The sequence below is a fragment of the Apodemus sylvaticus genome, chromosome 6, assembly GCF_947179515.1.
Source record: "Apodemus sylvaticus chromosome 6, mApoSyl1.1, whole genome shotgun sequence".
In the NCBI taxonomy this organism is placed as follows: domain Eukaryota; kingdom Metazoa; phylum Chordata; class Mammalia; order Rodentia; family Muridae; genus Apodemus; species Apodemus sylvaticus.
The window spans coordinates 39,995,931-40,019,704 of record NC_067477.1 but is presented as its reverse complement, the minus strand read 5'-3'; the positions used below and the strand labels follow the sequence as shown (position 1 = coordinate 40,019,704).

The 23,774-nt window shown below is 44.4% G+C and overlaps 1 protein-coding gene across 8 annotated transcripts in view; it reads left to right on the top strand.

Annotated features, from left to right (window-relative positions):
- Positions 1-23,774, top strand: part of Sipa1l1 (signal induced proliferation associated 1 like 1) — a 258,641-nt gene that overhangs the window by 148,096 nt on the left and 86,771 nt on the right. For all 8 annotated transcript variants that reach the window (XM_052185511.1, XM_052185514.1, XM_052185506.1 and 5 more), the window contains 2 exons: positions 8,965-10,761; positions 23,487-23,617. In XM_052185511.1, coding sequence (XP_052041471.1) covers positions 9,264-10,761; positions 23,487-23,617 — 1,629 coding nt within the window. In that variant the 5' untranslated portion in view covers positions 8,965-9,263. The remainder of the gene's footprint in view (positions 1-8,964; positions 10,762-23,486; positions 23,618-23,774) is intronic.

Here is a 23,774-nt window from a genome sequence, read left to right as displayed (position 1 = left end):
GGGAAGATGGCACCCAAGTCCCGGTGTGCTCTTCAGCACTGACACAGAACTGTTCATTCCAGCTCTGGGGAGGAGAAGGACGGAGAATCTGAAATTCTCAGCTCCACAGCCAGGTCAAGGCCAGCTTGGGATGCATGAGACTCTGTCTTAACTTTTTGATGTTTTAAATAAGAAACATATAATTGGTTGATTTAAAAAAAAACAAACCTTGAAAAGTGGGAACAACAAAGATGTGACTTTTGTATTTGAGGATAAAAGGTTAAAATTATTTGAGTCATTGATTTGAACTTCTCCCATTGTAGGAGTTTGGATTGCTGAACTTGTTAAGCATTAGTAGGCGTCTCACTGGGACAGTATCAGCCAGTTTTAAGCAGGACATTCATAGCTTTTTAAAGGATTTTTTCACTTGTGCCTGTTTCCATGCTCTTTGTCGGTGAGAGGACCAGGGAGAGATGAGCAGGTGTCAGTCTTCCTTTCCTGCTGACACAGAATTGGTGAAGCAGAGAGTGGAAACTGAAGCCCCTGTGAGCTGTGTGGTCGTAGCTCCTGAACTCAGGGCTGGAACTGTGCTTCCTTGTATCAACCTAGTAACCGTCCACACTACCCCAGCCCTCTCCACATTTCACCTGGGATCCTCTGGCCTCTATTTGTAACCCTTAGTTTTCAAGAATACTGGTCACCAGGGAGGAAATACTCAAATCTGTAGGGTTAATTATGGGATTCCAGAGTGGAGGGGCCTACTGCAAGGAGCATGACTTGGGCATTAGACTATAGAGACAATAGGGTCCCCATCTCTTCGCAGGCTCTATTTGACAAATGCAGTAGCATCTCTTAACACAGCTCCAGTGTTATTAGAAAATTATATTCTGGAAGGGCAGCCTGGCTGACAGCCCCACTGAGCAGTGAGCCATGAGACCTGGCCCACAGGCGGGCTCCTCCTGGCTCTTTAACCTTTATGGGTTTCTGTTTTCTGGCCCTGAGATTCCTCATGTGGAGAATCTGCTTCTCACCAGGGTCGTCTTCACAGAAATGGACAGTTTTGTGTTTGGAATGTTGCCTTAGTAACTCAAGCACAGTCATCTGGTAGTTCTTAATGAAATGGCACCTTACCCATTTCCTGCAGCACAGTGAAGGGAAGGAAGCCATGTGGAGGGGGCCCTCTGCTTTGCCCTGCCTTTCAGGCCTTCTCTAGGCCGAGATGGATTGATAGCTGTTGAGGGTGCTCTAAAGTGTCCCAAATTGACCACCAGTGCGTGCTTACTGCCGCTCTTTATTATTTTCCTTCTGAATGCATTCTAGTAGACCCAGGCCTGGGTAGACTTGAGAGGTGACATGGACTGAACAGGAGGCCTCTTCCTTCTCTATCAGCTAATTAGTCATTCTTGAACTGCCAGCACAGATGTGTTCAGCGTGAGCCCACTGACTGCATAGAAAGCACCCGTGCTGCACACAGCCGGCATCCCTTATGTTGCTAGGTGTGGCATTTCCCTTCTGGACTATTTCTCTGTTCATGGAGTCTGAGATCCTTAACTCAGTGGCTGCTTATGAGGACTGAGGCAGGTGACAGAGCTCCCCCATACAGAGCCTGTAGCCACAGCTCGTGTGTGGGAACCCAGATGCAGTGATGAAGAGCTCGGACGATCTGCAGTCTGTGTTTGAGGAAGTGCTGCTAACGGAGTGAGTGATTCCATGTGTCTGTCTGTCTTTTCTGTCAGAGTCTTCCTTAAGTGATGTTCTGGAATCCTGAGAGCACTGTAGACACTGCTGCTGTTAATTCTTGAGGCACGCTGATTGGATTTGAGTTGTGCTTAGAAGAACAAACTGTTCTTAGGTCGCCCCTTGACTCTTCAAGCTAACTGTGGTGCATTTTTTCAAGTGCACTTTGGTAAATTGTCTCCAGAACATAAAATGTTCAAACAAAAAAAATCACCATACCCTTAACAAAGCCATTTTGAGCCTCTTTTCTTGAGCTGTCTGGTTTCTACACATCACTTTTCTCTTCCCTCAGCTAGATAGCTGCAGGGATTTGAGGCTAGAATGTGCCTTTCTGTGCAGGAGGGTGGGTCATAGCTAACAAGCTGGCAAACTGCAGAAGCGTTCCTGCTGAGGCTGATTCCTCTGAGAGTTCTTTTTAGCATTCATTAAGTATAAATCAGTGGGTGATGGGAGGGATAGCATTCCCTCCTGGTCACACCCTCTCCTTTGGCCACACTGCTAGTCCCCTGGCTCCCACCTGCACTGCTGGTGCCTGGTGCTGGCTCTCCAGAAAGCTGCTTTTTGAGGCCACGGTGATATCGTTTAGCTGAAGCTCTGGAGGAGGAGGATGATGACAAGGAAAGGTACATGTAGGAAAGTAGATTCAACCCAAGGAATGGGACACTAGTGGGGCCACCTATGTTTGCCAGCTTTGTCTGATTTCCGGGTTCACTAAAGTCTTGGGAGGGGTAGAAGGGGAGACACTGGTTGTGAAGGGACTCTCATGTCAAAATGAAATTAAAGAAAACACTTGTCAGTGAGGAAAAGATGAACTAGTTATCTCCGTGCAGCCATCCATCATTCAAATGCTGTGACCATCAAGTGGCTGGGCGCTCTCTTCCAATTCAGAATTAGAAGATTTAGCACAAGGACATCTCATGGAAGCACTTGATCTGTTCGATTTTGACTTGTTCAGTGATTTGAATGATAGAGGATTAACATGTTTTATAATTATTATTTGAAGGTCTGTTCATTGCCCTACATCCCAGATCATGTTGTGTGTTTTTAGCAACAAATTTATGTTTTTCTAATAAGTTTTGTTCTGATTGTAGATGGTAACACTTGCTCATTTTAGTAAATAAAAAAAATTAAAGCCTCATGTTAGAATCTATCCAAAGATAAACATAAATCCTCTGGTAAGCCCCCCCCCCTCTCTGTGTGTGTGTGTGTGTGTGTGTGTGTGTGTGTGTGTGTGTGTGTGAGAGAGAGAGAGAGAGAGAGAGAGAGAGAGAGAGAGACACACACACATACAGACTGACTGAATGACTGACTTAATGACTGAATGACTGACAGACACTGGGGCTGCTTTATTCTTCAGTATGTTCCACAGAACACACATGTAATGATGAGTCTGTGATTAAATTAAGAAGCTTCTAGGAACCAAATGTGATGACATAATACCTATAATCCCAACACATGGGAGGCAGGGAAAGAAGAATCATGAGTTCAAGTCTAGCCTCAACCGAGAGTAATTTTTAAGACAGGGTGAGTTGTATCCCTCCCCCTCCCTCCCTCCCTCCTTCCCCACCCCACCCCCCTTTGTTTTTTTGAGACAGGGTTTCTCTGTGTAGCTCTGGCTGTCCAGGAATTCACTCTGTAGACCAGGCTGGCTTTGAACTCAGAAACCCGCCTGCCTCTGCCTCCCAAGTGCTGGGATTAAAGGCATGTGCCACCACTGCCCAGCTCGGTAGTGACTTGTAACCTGTAAATCTCTAAAGGTTTAGGGATGATGATGTCCTAAGAGAGGTCATAGTATTCCTGCCTTACTTTGGTTCTAGAACTCTTCTGTGGATAAATAACTAGATCTGAGCACAGTTGAAGAAACCTGACAAGAATTTCCTGCTGAGCACCTACCCTGGTAGCCAGGGCTGCTCCACACCAAGTTGATTCTTCTTCCCAAGATTTTACTGGGAGATCACTGGGTCATATTTGACCATCACCCGTTCAATCGGTAGCATTGGTGAAGCCAGGCAGTGGTGGCACACGCCTTTAATCCCAGCACTTGGGAGGCAGAGGCAGGTGGATTTCTGAATTCTAGGCCAGCCTGGTTTACAGAGTGAGTTCCAGGACAGCCGGGGCTATACACAAAGAAACCTTGTCCCCCAAAACAAAAACAAAAACAAAAACAAAACAAAACCAAAAGCATTGGTGAGTTTTAAAGTAGATACCGGAATGTGGAAGGCACTTCTTTACTGGTCTGCTGCAGTCTCTGTTACCCGCTCTGCAGTGGCTATTCCTGGTTGTCAACTTGACTGTATCTGTAATGAACTCTGACCTGGATCTTGGCTTGGAGATCTTGAGGCATAGTGGCTATGAATCCCAGAAGATTAAGAAAAGGAGATCTCTGAGTTCGAGATCATCTGGGACAAAGCAAGTCCAAGATTCAGGCGTGGTGGCATACACCTTTAATCTGGGTCACACCTATATAAGACCTATATAAGGGCATTGAAAGAAGGGAGATTGACTCTCTCCTTCACCTGCTTGCCTTGTGGGACTGAGCAGCTGCTAGATCCTTGGACTTCTATCCACAGCTGCTGCTGACCATTGTTAGGGAGTTGGACTGCAGACTGTAAGTCATCAGCAAATTCCCTAAATGATATAGAGACTGCCTGTACGTTCTGTGACTCTAGAGAGTCCTGACTAATACACGCTCATTGTACATTTTCTTGTGGAACCTCTATGCTTACTTTCAAGCCTTGCCTGGGCACAGAGAAAGTTTTAATGCTGTTCTGTTTATTTAGTTCCTTGATCTATACTGTCCCTCTTCACCATTCATTTATTTCTCTGCTTGGTAGTAATTTATTTTAGAAATTACAAAGATAATAGCAAATGTCATGGCCAGAAATTTAGAGCTCATAGCAGAGAGGTAGTTAGTTAAATCCAAGTCAGCACAATAACCTGTCTAGTATAGTATTGCTGGAGTGCTTGTCTCCGTACCTGCTGCCTACCCAACAGAGCTGGGCCAACACAGTGCCTGCTTTCCACAGTAATGTCTTTATTCTGCAGCACCCACGCCTTGGCTGCATCCTAAAGCACTCGCTGTTCATCATACTGTTGCAACCAAGTGTCGCAGTAAATCAGGGTTTGTTTTTGTTGTTGTTTGTTTGTGTTTGTTTTATTTTGAGACAGGGTTTCTCTGTGTATCTCTGGCTGTCCTGGAACTCACTCTTGAAGTACCAGGCTGGCCTTGAAGAAAAAGAGCCTGTGCCTCTCAAGTTCTGGGATTAAAGGTGTGAGCCACTACCGCCTGGCAAGTTCACTAGCTTTTAAATGGTACTGAAGAGACAACTGGGGAGATGTCTGAAGGGGTAACTGTTTGCTGTCCAAGTGTGAGGACTCCAAGGTCAGATCCCAGAACATGTCAGTGCTCAGTGAGCATGGCAGCTCACTTCTGATTCCTGCGTGCAGCTGGTAGACCCAGGACTGCACGTCAGCAAAGTCAGTCACGCAGGCCAGCTCTGGGTTCCGTTGAGAGAGCCTGCGTAGGAGACTTCAGGGGGAGAACAAGTGAGGAAGGCTCTCAGTATCATTCTGTGGCCTGCATGGGCACATGTGGGTGTGCACATGCATACATGTGTGTCCACTCACATGTGATATGCATGCACACCACATGCATGCACAGAAAGAAAGAAAGAAAGAAAGAAAGAAAGAAAGAAAGAAAGAAAGAAAGAAAGAAAGAAAGAAAGAAAGAAAGAAAGAAAAAAAGAAAAAAAGAAAGAAAAAAGGGAGGAAAGAAAGAAATGGAGGAAAGAAAGAAACGGAGGAAAGAAAAGATAGTGAATGGTGGGCAGGGAGAGAAGCAGGAGCAGGTGGCCATCGCTGAGGTCAAGGGAGAGGAGGACCAAAGTGCAGATGCCTCACAGAACCAGAAGAACAAGGCTGGCTTTTTAACTCCCCTGTGAGCCCCTTTCATTAATATTTGGAACTTGATACTCTGAATGGCTGACCTGCTGTGATTTAGCTAAGCTCCTCCAGGAGCCAGTGTGTTTTATGAAGGGAAAGTGCATGGGGAGACATGGTGGCCCATGCATGCTTTTCATGTTCTGCTGCACACTTCACCATTTTACCATCTGCCTCCCCTGGCTACATCTGAGCTTCCCTTGAAGGAAAGATTTCTTCCCTCAAGTGTTTGTAGTCACAGGTTTATGACCATGCTTACACAAGAGCATGGGCTCACTGGGGATTTCTCAGAAGAGAATGGAGTATCTCTTCTGGACGAAGGGCGCTATCTCTGGAGGGAAGGAATTGTATAGCTCTTAGGTGATGAGGACTTTCCCCTGGTAGAGCTGAGCTCTGCACCGACTGAAGGGGTGAGAAGGCTAACTAAATGGATCCTTGTGGAAGTCCACGGCACGGAGTGCTGCAAAATTAAACACGAGAAGGAAATGTTTATGCATGTTTCCACATGTGTAGGCGCAGTGCTCTGCTGCCATGTCACTCTCTGTCAACTCCATTGTGTCTGACCGTCCACATCTGACAATGTCTGGGCAGGTCTGGTGATGTTGCTTCTGTTGTTAGTCATTGTTAGCATGTTTGCTGTCTCCGCCCACTCGTGGGGAACAGGTGCAGTGTTACTGATCTGCGAAGAGAGACGGCCTGAGTTGTAGCTGGTAGCCTAATAAGCATCTTTATTTCTGTATTGCTCATCAGTGGCCAAAACTTCTATTGTATCTCAAAGGGAGTTGATGCTGCAAATAAATAAAGAAGGTAGGAGGGAGCAAGGTGAGTGAGGAAGGGTGGGTGTGGGGTCACCACAACTGGAGAGAGGATCAGCACAACTGGAGAGTTAGTTACCTCAGTTCACGTCTTCAGCTTGGGCTATCAAACCATGCCCTCCCTCCCCATGTGCTCATCTCTATTTTGAAATAAACAAAAGTCATCATAAGACTAAATTGTTAAGAAATTTTCATATCAAGAATGTATTAAACCATAGTAAGAGGAGCTGGAGAGATGGCTTAAGAGAAAACTCCTACAGAGGACCGCACCACGTGGGAGCTCCCAGCTCTCTCTGATACTGTTTTCAAGGGGCTCATGCAGTGTGTGTGTGTGTGTGTGCACAAAGTAATCTTTAAAAAAACTAAGAAAGTGAAATGATTTAGAAAAGAAACTATCCATGGTGGACATGGGACATTTGCAGGTTGGTTTTATTTACTGTGCGTCAGTTTTAGCTTTTACTTTACTCCTATAATGAATATAACTTCACCTGTCTGTAAAAAGGTTTGCAAGCAGAGTGTGGTGGTGATAGCCTGTAGTCTAAGCACCTGGGGAAAGTGGAGGCGTAGGGCCTGCCATTGAAGGATAGCCTAGGCTCCAGAGTAAGACCCTGCCTCAGAAGCAAAGGGTTGGGGAGGGGTTGGCTGTGGTAAACCATTTTCTAAGAGGAACTGAAATGTGGCAAGAATGAGCTTTGACATGGTAGGACTCATAGTTTCGAGGATGAGTGTTATAGAAATGGAATGGAAGATGGTTTGTTTGGCTTTTGTAAGTTTGTGAGTTATTGAAAACGTCTGACTTAAGGATTACTTTTTTCTAGTATAAGAATTCTTTATGCTCATGTATTATTTCCTTGAAAGCTGCTTTATTGAGTTCTCCTCCTGGTTGTTTGGGCAGGGCAGGTCCAGTGGATTAGTCGCCCCTCCATTCTATAAGCACGACTTCTTTAACCACAGCTGCGGCCACACGTGCTGGCCCTGCCTGGCTGCTGTAAGCAACAGTTAGCTCTGTGTTGTGTTTAAAGGCTTGCAGTTGAAAGAGCAGCATGTAAAGTTCTGGAATGTAAAGGAAATCATAACGGCCTGACTGTAGAAGTATCTAGAAAGCTCAAAGCCAGATTTCATTAGATAGCACAGCAAGCCCATTGTCCTTTTCACAGAACGTGGGGCAGAGGAGTGTGAGGGAAACGATAGGCATGTATCTGCCCAGCTGACCAGCCCTACCCTGCAAGAGCCTTGCAGCCTGCAGGCAGGAGCATTTTTGAAACACCCCTAAATGTTCTGGCTTTAAATAGCAACGAGTCTCCTAAACGGATTCTGCGTGCTGCTGGAGAAATGAAAGCCGGCTGCCTGGAGGCAGGAAGCCGACTATCGAGATGCTTAATTATTGTGGAAGTGAGTGCTTGTTACCATCAGTGCAGTGTGCAGTGCGGTCCTCCTCATGTCAGAGCATGATTTGTAGACAATGCCGCCCGTCAGCTCTGAGCCGGCTCAGCAGCATCTTTCCAAACACGGATCTGGCAGGAATTTAAAGGCCACCTCTTGTGTAATTTGTGGAATGCTGGAAAAGGATCCTCTGCCTCTCTCTTCAGGATGTACGCACCCATGCATGGTTCTGTGCTCAGGCTCCGTGCCTGAAGAGCTCATGAGGAAGTTTGTCTTCCCGTCCGTCACCTGGGAAGGATGGTAGCAGTGCTCTGCAATCTGGTGGAAGACATGGAGCCAGCTGCCCTGAGCAGAATTTTCTTTCTGTCGTCATCGTCGTTGTGGTCGTCGTCGTCATAAATTAGCACTGATGGGGTGGAGGAGGCTTCTCTGCTTAAGGAAATGCAGGCATTTTGGGAATTTGTGAAAGATTTCCAGCTTGAGCGTAGATGAAAGTCAGGAGAGCTTGGGAAGGTAGCGTGAGTGCTGGGCTCCTTCTGCAGTGTTCTCCGTGTGGGTAAGTAAGAGCGTGGGGGCTGCTGGCTCCGGGCAACACCACCTTTCTATGTGCTGTGTGTATTTGCTCTTATCTATGACAAGCTTTTGTGGAAAAATTAAGTATCAATTTGAAAAATGAAAGGTTTTAAAAAGTGAGTGTTGTAGCATAATCAATAAATTCTTGTTCAACTTTTAGTGTTCTCAGAATGCCTCCCTGCATTGCTCTAAATATGTGGTTAGGTTGGTCTTGTCTCAAACTTGTGGTCAGCACAGCGGCATGACATCTCCAGTATTAGAGGTCATGGGTGCAGAAGTCTGTACTTCCCTCCCTTCTTAGGAAGCCGTACAGCTGAACAGTAGTATTCATAGCCCCTCTTTCAATGTAATTGATGGGTTTTATTAACTGTTTTTTATTTTTCCTTTCATATCTGCTTTATTTAAAATGTGGATTTTTGGATCCATGTGCCACAATTCAGTATTGAGTATCCTTTTCTTGTGCCTGATTTTGGCCGGTGCATATTTATTTTAGGTATATTTGTCAAGTGCTAATTTCAGGTTGTCCTCCTCTCTCTAGGGGGAGCATGGGATTATGGTGCCCACAGAGCCCCAGTGATGCAAGCTCTCTTCAGCGTTTTCTGAAGGAAGCCTTCTGTGAGAGAAGCACAGGACCTGTTGTGGATTACAATGTTTGGAAGATCCAAGTTCTGAGTCGTCTGAAAACACGGCATCATTTAACCTTTTAAATGAAAAGGCTTAAGATCTCAACTATACTGCTGTATTTTCTGGAAGCCATTCTCTAAAGCAGAAGTGCACATTTAAAATGCAAACATGGTGATCCTTTCTGCAGGGATTTAAGTGATCGCTTTTTACATCATGACCAGCTTGAAGAGGTCACAGACGGAGAGGCCTGTCACTGCGGACAGAGCCTCTGTTGTCAGCACGGATGGCACCCCCAAAGTTCACAGTGATGATTTCTACATGCGTCGCTTCCGGTCCCAAAATGGCAGCTTGGGATCATCAGTCATGGCTGCGGTAGGGCCCCCTCGAAGTGAAGGTCCTCACCATATAACCTCAACCCCCGGGGTCCCCAAAATGGGGGTTAGGGCAAGAATAGCAGATTGGCCTCCAAGAAAGGAAAATGTAAAAGAATCCAGCCGTTCAAGCCAGGAAATAGAAACCTCAAGTTGCCTTGAGAGCCTGTCCTCCAAAGGCAGTCCTGTGAGTCAGGGGAGTTCTGTTAGCCTCAATTCCAATGACTCAGCCATGCTGAAGAGCATACAGAACACCCTGAAGAACAAGACAGGGCCAGCGGAGAGCATGGACTCCAGATTCCTCATGCCTGAAGCCTACCCCAGTTCCCCCAGGAAGGCCCTTCGCAGAATCCGGCAGCGCAGCAACAGTGATATCACCATAAGTGAGCTTGATGTGGACAGCTTTGATGAATGTATCTCCCCGACCTACAAGTCGGGGCCATCATTGCACAGGGAATATGGTAGCACATCTTCAATCGACAAGCAGGGAACATCCGGAGAAAGCTTCTTCGATTTGTTAAAGGGCTATAAAGATGACAGATCTGACCGAGGTCCAACTCCAACCAAACTCAGTGACTTCCTCATCACTGGTGGGGGCAAGGGTTCTGGTTTCTCCTTGGATGTGATCGATGGACCCATCTCACAGAGAGAGAACCTCAGGCTTTTCAAGGAAAGGGAAAAACCACTCAAGCGACGCTCAAAGTCTGAAACTGGAGACTCGTCCATTTTTCGTAAATTACGCAATGCCAAAGGTGAAGAACTCGGGAAGTCATCAGACCTTGAAGACAACAGATCAGAAGATTCTGTGAGGCCCTGGACATGTCCAAAGTGCTTTGCCCACTATGATGTCCAGAGCATATTGTTTGACTTGAATGAAGCCATTATGAATAGACACAATGTGATTAAAAGGAGAAACACCACGACAGGAGCCTCGGCGGCTGCAGTGGCGTCCTTGGTCTCAGGCCCTCTGTCTCACTCAGCCAGCTTCAGCTCTCCCATGGGCAGCACAGAGGACCTCAATTCCAAAGGAAGCCTTGGCCTGGACCAAGGGGATGACAAGAGCAACGAGCTCGTCATGAGCTGTCCGTATTTCCGGAATGAGATCGGAGGAGAAGGCGAGAGGAAGATCAGCCTGTCCAAGTCAAATTCTGGCTCCTTTAGTGGGTGTGAGAGCACAGCCTTTGAGTCTGCCCTCAGCTCTCACTGCACGAATGCGGGCGTGGCGGTTCTCGAAGTGCCCAAGGAGAGCTTGATGCTGCATCTAGACAGAGTGAAAAGGTACACTGTGGAACACGTGGATCTTGGCGCATACTATTACAGGAAGTTCTTCTACCAGAAGGGTGAGTGAATGCTTCCTTTTAATCTTTTTTTTTTTCTTGCTTTCCACATTGAAAAAAAATAACAGGGTGTATACTGAGTGTTTTAGCAGTGACCTGAGATACCCATGAACCTTTGTCTTTCTTTTGGATAAAGTGTCTCAGTAGGCTCTTTGCTGTGACTCATTTCTTTTCCCCCTTTAGATATTGAAATGTCTTAAAATTAAATAGTAGTGTTTCCTTTTTAAGTTAAAACCTATTTGATTTAGTGAGTAAAATTAAACTTTGGTTGACTTGCTATGTCATCTTTAGGGACAAATATGTAAAGTTGAAACCTGATAGATACAGCGTTTTTTAATTCTAACACAATTTCAATGCTGTCCTCTACTTTTTAGGACTTTTCTTTGCCTCCTGAGCCTTTTTTTTTTTTTATCAAAGTTGTAATTTATTTCTATCCCTTCCACAAGACCTCTGGTAAAAACAAATTTCTTAATTTGATTACAATCTCAGAGCCAGTGAGTCTTAGGCAAGATCTGAGTGTAGGCCTTCAATTTGAGGGAAAAGTCACTGAAGTGGAGAAATGCCTTGAACATTTAATGTATTGTAGCCTCTTTTCTAGCCTTTCTTGGATGGTAGGCTAAAGAGATAGAGAAAGAGAGAGAGGGAGGGGGAGAGGGAGGGGGAGGGAGGGAGAGGGAGAAGGGGAGAGAGAGAGAGAGAGAGAGATTGATTGTATCGTCTTCTTTTGTACTTTTAAGAAAAGCAATTATCAAATGCCTTAACAAGTTTCTAGTGTTTTTTGAGCCACATTAAAATTGAGGACTCCATCTGCCATGCAGGCACCCGATTAGAAGCATGATGGTCACTATGCACTATGGTTCCTGGGGTAGACCAGCAGTCTTTGCAGCCAGGCCAAGTGGCCTGTGCTGGGAAGCTTCTTGCTTTGCATCTTTTCCTGTGAGGTTGTGATTACAGTGTTTGAAGCATTACTTAGATTTATTCTCCTGCTGACTTTATGAGATTACTCACTCTAGAATCTTAATGTTTTTAAGATTATTGAAGGATAGACCCCATTGAAGGTTCACTGGGGTCCTATCAGCAATCAGCAACTCTCCTTGCTCTTATTCCCGAGTGTCTACAGCATGGCTTCTGGAATCAACAAAATGGAAATCCCAGGTTCATTTTGAAAGTGATTTTTCTGGAGGTCAGATTTTAGAAGTGGTCGCTTTCTTGCATGTGAGAGCAGAGGGTTCCTCAAACTCACCAACTTTGCATTTAGGAACTGATAGTTCTTTGTAAAGATGGACACTCGCATGCCCTGTAAGATGAGCGTCCGTGACCTCTACATCCTAGCTGGGAACACACACTAAAGTATATCTGATACTGCCAGACGTGTCTTTGGGGGTAAATTGCCTCTGACTGAGAGCTCTTGCTCTGTGTCGCCGCTGAGGTTTGCCAAGCTTCCTGAGGTGTTCCCACGTCTCTGAGAAGCCATCTTATTCCACCTGTCACTGCCACCAACTTTGGGTCTAACATCCAAGGACCGTACATTCTCTTATTTGTGCACTAGTATATTTTCTCACCGTGCAATGGAATAATAGTCGTCATGAACAGTTAATGGCACTTGTGGACCAGGCATTATGCTAAGCCTTTGAAACTCAGTTTTTTGTTTTTAACTCTTAATGCCCGTGAGGGAGGTGATGTGTTACTAATCATACTTTCCAAAGGAAAGTTCTAGGCTTCAGTGATAGGCTGTGAAGCTCCTTTGTTCTCAAAGATTTATTTATTATATGTCTTCAGACACACCAGAAGAGGGTGTCAGATCTCATTACGGATGTTGATGTTTGTGAGCCACCATGTGGTTCCTGGGATTTGAACTCAGGACCTTTGGGAGAGCAATCAGTGCTCTTACCTGCTGAGCCATCTCACTAGCCCGCTCCTTTGTTCTCTATCACTGTTGCCTCATGTCTGTTATGCAAGATGACAGGAGAGGGGAGCCTCCTTTTAGGTATTTTTATCTTTCAAAGGTATGGAATGAAAATTTGAATACCTAGACTCCAACACAAACTGACTTACCGATTCATAGTACCTCATAAATTCAGAAGACCCCAGTACAGCAGTTGGTAGGTTGGAACATAGGAAAAACCTGATTACAGCTGGTCTGCATGTCATGACTAGTTGGAAATACTGGTTAAAGCAGGAAATTGTTAAAAATATGCTTCTCTGACGTATTTAAACAGGAGTAGACATTGCTGCTGTGGGTCCAAGGGCTTTCCTGTCAGTGGCTCTGCTTCCAGTGCTGCCTGGTGTTCCCAGCTTTCACTGAGAGCGTCCTCCAGCACTGAGTGAATCTGGTTGGTGATTCTGTCTGATTTCCTAGCTGCCATGTCTGCCCCACAGCTTTCTTCTTAGGGACCTTCCGGTCTTTCTAAAGCCGTCAGTTTAGTTTTCATAGAAACTGTATTTGTTTCTTCTGCTCATCTAGTCAGCTTCATAAGAAATAAGTCTGTTGGCTTCCACAGCTCCTGGAAGACGCAGTGGATTCTGGTCCAGCATGAAGTCCAGCTGGTGGGAGCAGAAAGCATGGATAGCAGAGGTGTCCAGCTCGTGCCAGTGGCCCCTGTCAGTCTGTGCTGGGACAGTGAAAGGTGGCTAATCCACAAGGACAGCTCAGGAGACGGCATGGAGCCTGCCTGCTCGTAGGGCTCCACTTGGGTGGCATACCTTGGAATGTTCTAGTCATCTGTTACATATTAATAATGCCCTATAAGTGATGACTGAATAATAACATGAAGCAGAAATTAAATCCCTCAAAGCATGACTATACATGTAAAATTAATGCGATGGTGTAAAATATAATTAAAAAAAAAGTTCTGTTCTATAATTTTTACATGTGGCTTTGGCTCAGTGAGTTCTGTGCCTACCCTTACCTCTTTCCCTCAGTCTCTTTGTGGAAAGAGTATATATAGCATAGCAAAGAGGAGTTTACACCTAGCACCAAGGTTGTGGCAGCCCTGGTGTGGCTGTCACCTCACCGCCTTTGGCTCCTCATTCCACTCAGCTGTTTAATGTGTCCCTGACTCCACTATGCCTGCCTCTGGGATAATATAAATAATAATAATAATAATAATAATAATAATAATAATTTATCTTACATGATAAATATAATTATTATTACCTTTTCTGAAGCACAGCCTTCAATAAGTATTATGTGTAATGTTTAATTATGTTCAGTTGATTAAGTTGTAATCACTTTGATATTACATTGTTTTTTATGAACATTATTATCCTGTAGATGTAAACTTTAGAGACTACTTGACTCCACATAAAAGCTGAGTTTACTGGATAAGCATGCTGTGCTCTTGCATGTGACAATGTACTGTAAGTCATTTTTATTAAGACTGTGCCAATTGGCCAGAAGGTAGGTGTGGGAATGTATGTTCCCTCACAGAAACACAGAGCATGAATTTGTTGAGAGGTTGCTTTCAGTAAATGTTTTGCTGACCTTTTACCTGAGGTGGTCCTTCACCATGTTGGCAAGCTAGCCTTGAACTCTTGAACTCTCCTGCCTCAGCCTTCTAAGTAGCTAGCAGTACAGATAGGTGCCCTGTACCCTGCTGTCTGCCATCTTTAGATCTGAGTAAGGCTTCCAAGCCACCTGTATAGTAAGTGAAGTGTTAACGTTGTGCCTTTGGAAGCAACATCCGCTCCTTCCTTGGCTATGAATCCCCAGCCTCTTGACACTTGTCAGTTGTTATTTATCACTTTTGTGCTGGAAGGGCACACACTCTCCTCCAGATGCTTTCAGATCAAGATGGGCATCAAAAGTCCTGCCAGCTCACACACTGGGCCTTATTCAAAGCCATTCTTTAGATCCACTCATATAAAAACAGTTTGTTTGGCAAAAAATTTTAGGTGAAAACATAGTCCATTTCCTATGTAGAACGTTCCATATGAGAAGCTTATTTTAGAATTTGAAGTGATAAAGTTATTTTTTGACTATCAAATGCTCACTTTTCGATGGGTGGTATATTTGTGTGCGTATTTTATTTAATATATGTAACTTTACTATCTCAAGACCTTTAGCTACATTTAATATTCAGATATTCAATCTTCAGTATAACACACATTTGCTTCTTTATTCAACTTGTTTTTCTTTTCTTTTTTTTAAAGATTTATTTATTATTATATATAAATATTCTGTAGCTGTCTTGAGACACACCAGAAGAGGGCATCAGATCTCATTATGGATGGTTGTGAGCCCCCATGTGGTTGCTGGGATGTGAACTCAGGACCTTCAGAAGAGTAGTCAGTGCTCTTAACCTCTGAGCCACCTCTCCAGCCCTCAACTTGTTTTTCTAGTCTGCCTTGTTAGAGTGGCTTTTCATAGCCCAGTTATCAGGAGCCCCGAAAAGGTCTTTCCAGAAGTTATATCCCGTTGCATTGATTATTCCTATCACTTATTTACCTCTGTTTCCAGGCTTTCTCAGGTCTTTCCACAAGTCTCAGCAGCTGTTTTTCTGACTGCAGGGTGTTGGCTTTGAGTCACCCTCTCTGACACTGCAGAAGTTGAGACTTAAGGTTTTTTGGTATTCCTTATGTAAATGCTACCATTTGTTACAAGTGGATTGTTACAAGATCCTCTAACTTCATTCTTCTCAATCTCCAATCATTTTGGAAGGCTATCAGATTGTTGCCACAGTTTTTTATGCCCCATTACCAGTCCATACATAGTTGCAGATCTTCCTTGTCTCTTGCTGGAATCCTAGCAGTAGACTTTTTAAGTCTTTTTAGCCATGTGCAGTCTTCCCTGTTCAGAGCCCAGCCTTTGCCAGGGACCATCTTCCATTTAAGCAGCCAGGTTGTCTGCTAAGCAGTTGAGAGAGAGGTACAGACAGCGTAGGCCTGTTGATGGCACCTGTGCTGGTAGAGGGAAAGGAAACAGACCTGTAGAGCAGCCTTGCAGCATGGGAGAACAGGGAGAGGAGGCAGAATTAGAGGAGGAGAACTTCAGACAGGGTCATATTAACAAACATCCGTCCGTGTGATGGAGAAGGATGAACAACAGGTAAGTCCCCAGAGGGAAGCAAGTGCCTGGCCATGTTATTTCCTGCCCGACCCATCTTCCATGCTCAGGCCCTTACCAGCTAAGGACTGGCAGAGTGTGAGGCTCAGCTGCCTGACTGCCACAGGCAGATCCGAGACTCAGGTAATTGAACCAATTGCAAGTTCTTCCTAAAGGGAAATCAGTGTTGCCTCTCAGTAGCTGCTGCATATAGAGGCATGCTGAGCCTTCATTCTACCCAGGAAGAGCCAACTTAAAACAAAAAGATTCAGAGGAAAGCATAAACAGCTGGTTATGGAGGAGCACACCTTTATTTAGTTCAGCAGAGGCAGGGTCTAATTCCAGGCTGACCTGGCTTACACAGTGAGTTTCCTGACAGCCAGGACTGCATAGAGAGACCCTGCCTCAAAAACAAGACCCTCCCCCCCAGCATAAATAGGTTAGCTGGGAAAGGTGTCACTGTACCAGAGGCTGTGTCTGTGGGGTGGGAGGGCAGCGAGCAGGCTAGAAGCACACAGAGTAGACATTCCCTTATGCTAGCTGTAGTATCTAGTTACTGTGATGAACAAGAAACCTTTAAAAGTTGATATTTATGATTAAAACTGTTAATCTTTAATCCATTTGCCTCTTCTGTCTGGAACATTTGAGTTGATAGTAGAATGCTTGGATTTGTATTTTTAAATTTTATTTTATTGAAGATGTGTGGTGAATGCATGATGTGTGCACGTGTGCACATTATGTTTGTGTGGATGCCTGTGCAAAGGGCAGGAGGACGTCAGGACGTGCACACAGTATGTCCCTGTGGATGCCTGTGCAGAGGGTAGGATGGCGTCAGGACGTGCACACAGTATGTCCCTGTGGATGCCTGTGCAGAGGTAGGATGGCGTCAGGACGTGCCCACAGCATGTCCCTGTGGATGCCTGTGCAGAGGGTAGGATGACATCAGGATGTGCACACAGTATGTCCCTGTGGATGCCTGTGCAGAGGGTAGGATGACATCAGGATGTGCACACAGTATGTCCCTGTGGATGCCTGGGCAGAGGGTGGTAGGATGGCGTCAGGACGTGCACACAGCATGTCCCTGTGGATGCCTGTGCAGAGGGTAGGATGACATCAGGCATCCTGCTCTTTACCTTTGCTGTATTTCCTTAAGACAAGCTCTTTTAATAAACCTGAAACTCACCATTGGCCGGACTGGCTGGCCAGCAAGTCTCAAGCACTCTTCTGTCCTGGTCCCCACTTCAGGAGTTACAGGCTCAGACCACTATGCCCAGCCTCCTATGTGATGGTGTTTGAATTGCTGCATGTTACTCAGTTCTGTGTTCTGAGCTCAGAGCTGTGTGGCAGTTCTACTTAAACAGCCCTTTCACTGGGTTTATTTTTGGGGCAGTTGTATTTTTGTTTTCTTGTGTTTCTTCTGACAGTGTTTCCTCATTGTTGTCTTCTTGTGTTTGCTCTTCTCCCCATTTTAGTGGTCTTATTTTTAGATTTTTTTTTCTGAGTTTTTCCCTCAAGTTTTCTGCGTCTCTGAAGTTGCATATTCTGCTTTTCTTATGTTTTGTTCTTTGTAGGTTTTTCTGGTTGTCTCGTTCCTGTTTGCGACAAGCAGTGCAAATGTAACCTGAGTTCTTCCCTGCAGCTCTGAAGGGCTCTTGCTCCAGAGTAGCCTCCCCTAACACAGGCAGAGCTACTACTGGGAAAGTTGTGACCACTCCCCCAGAACATGTCACTGTGGTAAGAAAGGGCAGTGAGCAGGGTAGGGAGAAGGAGCCTTACTTGTAACGAGGGAGCACCTCCTCCCTCCTCCCAGCTGTGTACAACAGTGTTCGCTTCCCTGTGCCACTGAGCACTAAGATAGCCTGTCATCTTGTTCTGTCCATGAAGGAGCCCTGCCTGTCCCCCAAGCTTTGCCATCTTCCAAGGCTCAGGCCCTCTCGGAACTCATTCAGTCATGTCTCTGTGGGACATTATAGGGTTGTATTTTGCTACAGCAAAACACAACCTCAGCAGCAAGGATCACAAGTTAGATTGCTTGGAGAATGTCTTATAAGCAAATATTTGATGCTAATGTATATTTTGAGATAAGGATATCTTGGGTATCCTATGGTGCATTGGGTGTGATGGCTGAGTCCCTGGTGTGTGTGGTTTGTGCTATTATTCTGCAGACACCCAGTAATGAGTAAGGCTTCTTTTCTTCTCTCTTCAGGAAATGAGACCTCAAGTAGCTGTGTGGTTTTAGTGGTTTTGTGAGAGTGAACCAACCACCAGTTGATCTCTGTAGGAACAGGCACCCCTCACTGAGTCTGATTTTCACTGTTGTGAACTTGTGGCTGGATTCGCTAAGGTTGAAGTCTAGCATTGTCCTTACTACTTTGAACTGTTTTACTTTTTGTTTAGAATGTACTGGAATATAGTTTTTGAAAGATAATTGTTAAACATTTGCCAATAAAAACTTAATACTGTAACTGTATTTTTGCTGTTTTCAATTGATGGAATTTATTAAGGTTAACATAACTTACTAAAATTTGCTTTTTCTTGACAGGTAAGGACATTCAGGTGTGCTTAAGCAAATGTTACTTTCTTTTGGTTGGTTGGTTGGTTGGTTGATTGATGGATTGATTTTGCAGTTCTAGGGATTGAACCCAAAGACTTGAGATTGCTAGGCAAGCACTCATCCTTTAGGATTTTTCCCTGTTCCTTGAAAATGGTTTAAGTGGCAAACCTTGATTCAGCTTTTTTTTCCACCCCTCAAACCTCCTCCCTCCCTCCTTCAGTCCCTCCCTCCCTCCTTCAGACATGGGGCTGGAGAATCACTAGTTGGGTTTGATAATGAAACTTGTGCGGTGGCCTGGAGCTCTGTCTCCCAGTAGACCACTTAGTGCTGGTTTTTGCAGCCTGCCTCCCCCATGTCACTTACTGTCTTTTCTGAGAAAATGGAGGGTTTCAGCTCTTTTTCTGTGTAATCAGTTTGGGGGTAACTCTAAGATTAGAGTTAATATATTTGTGGCTTTGTCGTATGTTGCCATGCTGGTTCCTGAAATGTTTGGTGTCAGTCCACACTGTTGACTTAATCTCTTTACCAAGGGTTTCATTGTATTTTTTTTTTTTTAATCTCAGAAGTTGTTTTCAATTATATTAGGCAGAAGGTAGCTATTTTATTCGGTTTGTCTTAGCTTGTGCTTTTACTGTTTATTTTCCCTATTTAAAGCTTTTTTTTCCTTTTTTTGGATCCACATGAGCATATATCACCACATACATGTGAGCATACCTCCACAAATGAACATACACCACATACATACATAAACAGATAAACATCTGTTAGAATGTTCAATTTAAAGATTGGGAGGAATCAGCATTATGGGATGGCACTAGTATGTCTCCTGTCAACACAGTAAACATTTTCATATCAGTGAGTAAGGCAGAACATGTGATTTAAGTAACTAGCACATCTCTCAGGCCGCTAAATTTTGTTTACCTATTTTTTGTTTATAAAATTTTAGAGGCTTCTGGGAATATAGTGTAGCTATAATAGCTGAGAAGATGAGCTTTGCTGTCATTAGTGGATGCGCTTGATGTGGTGCTATAGTTTAGTGCTGTGACCGTCCTGAAAGCCCAGCTGCTATACCTCTAAAATAGAGGACAATGGCTGTAATCTCAGGTTGATGTGAGTACTTGGCGCACAGCTGCACTTTGATGCGTTGCATCTTTGTAGTCCAAGGATTGCCATGTTGGGGTTCCGCACCTCACCTGCTGCCTTTAAACTGTGCCTTATGGAGTCATTTCCCAGCAGCATTTCCAGGCATCCTCTCCCTCCTCTTCCTATCATGTTCTTTACCTGAACTCTCTGCCCGGCATCCTCTCTGGCTTCCCTTCCCCTTCCATTTTTCCAGCCCAAAAGAAAGGCAGAGCCCACCATGAGTGGGCTGACTGGGAAAGCTCCCTATTGTTCTAGCCAAGATGGATGTAGATGGCTGATACAGAATGGAAGGCATTTTAATTATTTTCACTTATGCATCCTAGAGTGGAGGCAGGGATGCTTTGAGAAAGATGGCTGAGATGGAAGGACAGAGGTAGGCATGGTCAGATGACTAGACCGACCATGTGAAATCTGACACATTTGTCTTGAGATCAACATTTAAAAACTAAAATTCAATTTATGGTGGCCTAATGAACTAACCTCTTCTCTCCTGGGGACAGTACATCACATTGGGATTTTATATTGAGTGAACATGTGTTATGTGCAGGAAAGGTTTACTTCTGTAAGCAAAAAGAAGGACTATACTAACCTGACTTTATTGTATGGTAAAATGAGGGGAGAACTTTTGAACTTGCAGAGTCTGATCCTGATAGAGCGAACATAGCGTGGGAGCCAGACAGAGCCTCTCTGTGCAGATGCTGCTGTGGAAGGAATAACTAGAATTCCTTGTTGCGTTTTGTAAAATTATGTCTGTACAAAGAATTCTCTCCAGCCTTCCTTATCAGACCAGAGAGGGGTGTGTTTGAAGAGGCTGAGGAAAGTGTGTGAAGTTAGTGGACAATGATCTCCTTACCTTGGGCTCAACTCTGAAATAACTGGTGTGTGTGTGTTAGTGGGGAGGGGTATGTACAAATATATGTCAGGTTCTAGTAGTAAAAAAGAAAAAAGTGTTTTTCCTTTTTTAGTTTTATTATAGCTTACTTTATATAGGGTTTAGTTTATTTTTAAAGTAATACTTTTATCTCCCAATTAACATTAAAATTATTTTGAATTTATGCTTTTTGTTTGATAATGTTTCTACACCTTTGTATTTGAAATGTATGAAAGACTTGTTTTCAGTAATCTGTTGGGAATTGTTAATACTATCCAAGTTTTACTTTTACTGTGTAAACTCCTCCAGTGTACTCCAGTTTTCAGCTGCTCTTGTAGAAGACACCTCAGGGGCACTCCAGGTGAGACCTCATAAGATGATTCAGTCAAAGTATGCTTGTGGGAGTTTGCACCTGAGAAGTCTGGGTCCAAGAATGAGTCCACTAGTGACAACGGGTCCTAAAGACCTTCCAGGGGGCCATGGACAGACAGTATCCAAGGCCTCAGACCTCATGGCTTCATTTAAGCCTTGTGAGGATGGGTCAGGTTTATGTTTTAGATGGGCAGCAAATAAGGAAGACATGAGTAGAGTGAGCATGGGGAGCCCTAGCAGACAGTTGAGAGACTCTGGTTGAACACTAGGGGTTGAACCTGGTCTCACCTGACAGTGACAGGGTCAGTTCGGGAACAGTGCAGTTTCTTGTGCAGTCGAGAACTCAGAATGGATGGATTACCCAAGCATAAGAAATAGAACCAAGCAAGAACAACCAGAGTGGTCAAAGATGGTCAGAAGAAGGTGAGTTCATAGTATTCAGGAAGTATGGATGTTCTTTAAAAAAACAACAAAAAAGACCATCTAGATTAGATATTCCTGAGTTGAACAAAATAAAAAAGAAAAGCACTGTTTGTTCTCACTCTGAGGCAGCTGAGTAGTGGAAGAGAGTTACAGGACTCTAAACAGAAGTTTCCAGTGGAAGGAAGAGGATAGAGATGGACTATGGGAACATGCAGAGGAAGCATTAAAGATATCAGAGGGTGACAGAGGCATCTATATGTGTTCCTAGAGGTGCAGAGAGAGCCCAGGCCAGGATGGAGGAAGGTGAGGCTTCAGGCCACAGGGAAAGGGAAGATGAGATTGGCTGAGGGTAAATCTGTGCACACAAGGCGGTGGGTGCTGAGTTTGCTTCTTTGCTTTCCTGTCTTCATGTTGACAGCATTAGTGCTTGCTGACGTTGCAGGGGGGAGGGAGGATTGTTTGAAACTTTAGCCCTGCAGACACAGAAAGCTGACCAGGGAAGCAAGGCTAAGGTTACTGGTGACAAATCTGGAGTGGTGTGTCTCCATGAATTTCTCCTGTGGCTGAAGCAGCAGCCCCACCCACCTGAGACAAATGATGTGTGTATGAACTAGAGTGTCTGGATGCAGCAAGGAGCCCAGAGTGTGTGGCCCACACACCCTTCTTACAGGCCCACTCCTGCTCTGCACTGGGAACTGAGCTATCCTGAGGGTCTCTTAGTTGCTTGAGTAGGTGGTCTTGATGCTGTCTTGTTTTCCTTTAAGTTCTTGTCGGCTCTTTTATACTATTGCTGTCTCCCCACTTTCTGTTTTTTTCCTTGTTGTCAGTTGTTCTATCACATTGCTGTCTGCATGCAAGTCTGTATCAGCCCTACACCCTGGACTTTGTCAACACCGGGACTTAGCTGTCACCTCTCTGAAATAAAGCTGTGGGCTGGAAGACCAGACAACCAAGCTTGTTAGAATTGTGTGCAAAGTAAGAGTAAATACCCCGTGAGTGTGATTCTCATGTGCTGTGCTTTGAGGGTGCACGTGAGTGTTTGGACCCTGTGGTGTTATTGGCTTGTTTCTCAGTTGTCCATGTATGAAATGCTTGTTGCCTGTATTACCATTGTGTTGTCTTATTTTGAATTTCCATGGATTATAATATTCTTAGAGCCCACATTGTTTTTGAGTCTTTTATAATTGTATATTAGTATTTATTTGTAAAGTGTTTTCATGAGCATTTCCTAAATTTTAAAACCATATAACTAGATATGCTAAATTACCTCTTATTATTCTCATGGATTTTCAAATACTTATATATTTTATATGGAAATAACATGTTTTCAAATATACATTTTATATGCTAATACTGTACCATGTCATGACTTATTTAGTCATGTGTAGATGACATAGAACAACTTAAAGCAAATGCTTTGCGAGTTTGAAAAGTAAGTTACCTGCTTGTCATATATTTTTGTGTTGTATGGATTTTCTCATCTGTGAACATTCCATGTACATACCAACAGTTTTAAGCCTTAGAGGTACACATGCAAGTGCCAGTAAGTATCAGTTTTATTTTCCATAAATAACTCCTTTCCGTGCTAAGGGTTGACTCTAACTTCATGTATCCTAGGCAGTCACCCCATCAGTGATCTGCACCTCTCCACCCACAGTGAACTTAACTGTGACGTCCACCCTCTTGTTAGAGGGGTTTTCCTATACCCAACCCCACCAAGGCCATGCTAAAGCGTGGGGCCTTGAACGGTTCAGAGAGTCCACTGTCCTCTCCAGTATGTGACCACAGTTGGTCTCATTCCACGGGAATTGTTGATAAGGCCAAGAACCGTCTGTCTGTCTAGCCTCCTGCCTCCCAGGCCACAGTGAAGCCTGTTCCTCTTAGTTCCTCTGCCTGACATAGATTGCCTGAAACCTAGGATTGCTTAGTGGCTCTTCTTTCCAGTGCAGGGACATCACTTTAACCTTGAAAAATTCCCTCTCTTCAGACTCTATTATATTCCTACATGAAATGCAAAAAGCTCAATCACAAGGTCATATGAACTGTAGCCCATGAAAATGGTGGGACATGGAGAGAGTACATTAAACACCTAGAATAGTGTACTGTAGAGCAGTCAGGACCCAGCAGGCCGTCTCTGTGCTGTGCTCTGAGCAAGCCTATGTAGCCTCAGTGTTAGAGCTCAGAGGAGGATGTTAGGACTTGTTAAACATACAGACATCTTACCAATAATTTCTGGGAAGTGATCTTGAACCCAAACAGAATATGATGTTTTGCACTGTCAGATAAATTTTCTAATTGTGTTTTATCTTGTTTTACCTAAGAACACTGGAACTATTTTGGGGTGGATGAGAACCTCGGTCCAGTGGCTGTGAGCATTCGAAGGGAAAAGCCCGAAGACATGAAGGAAAATGGATCTCCATACAACTACCGGATAATTTTTAGAACTAGTGAGGTAAGTGGCAAGAGAACCGAGGTGTGAGACTCCGGTGAGGGAAAATGGAGCAGAAGTGGCAGCCAGGGATTAAAGCCAACAGGATAAGGTCATGAAGTCCTTGGAATAAAGAAGGATCAGGGCTGGGGAGCCTACATTTAAGTCTGTTTTTCACCTC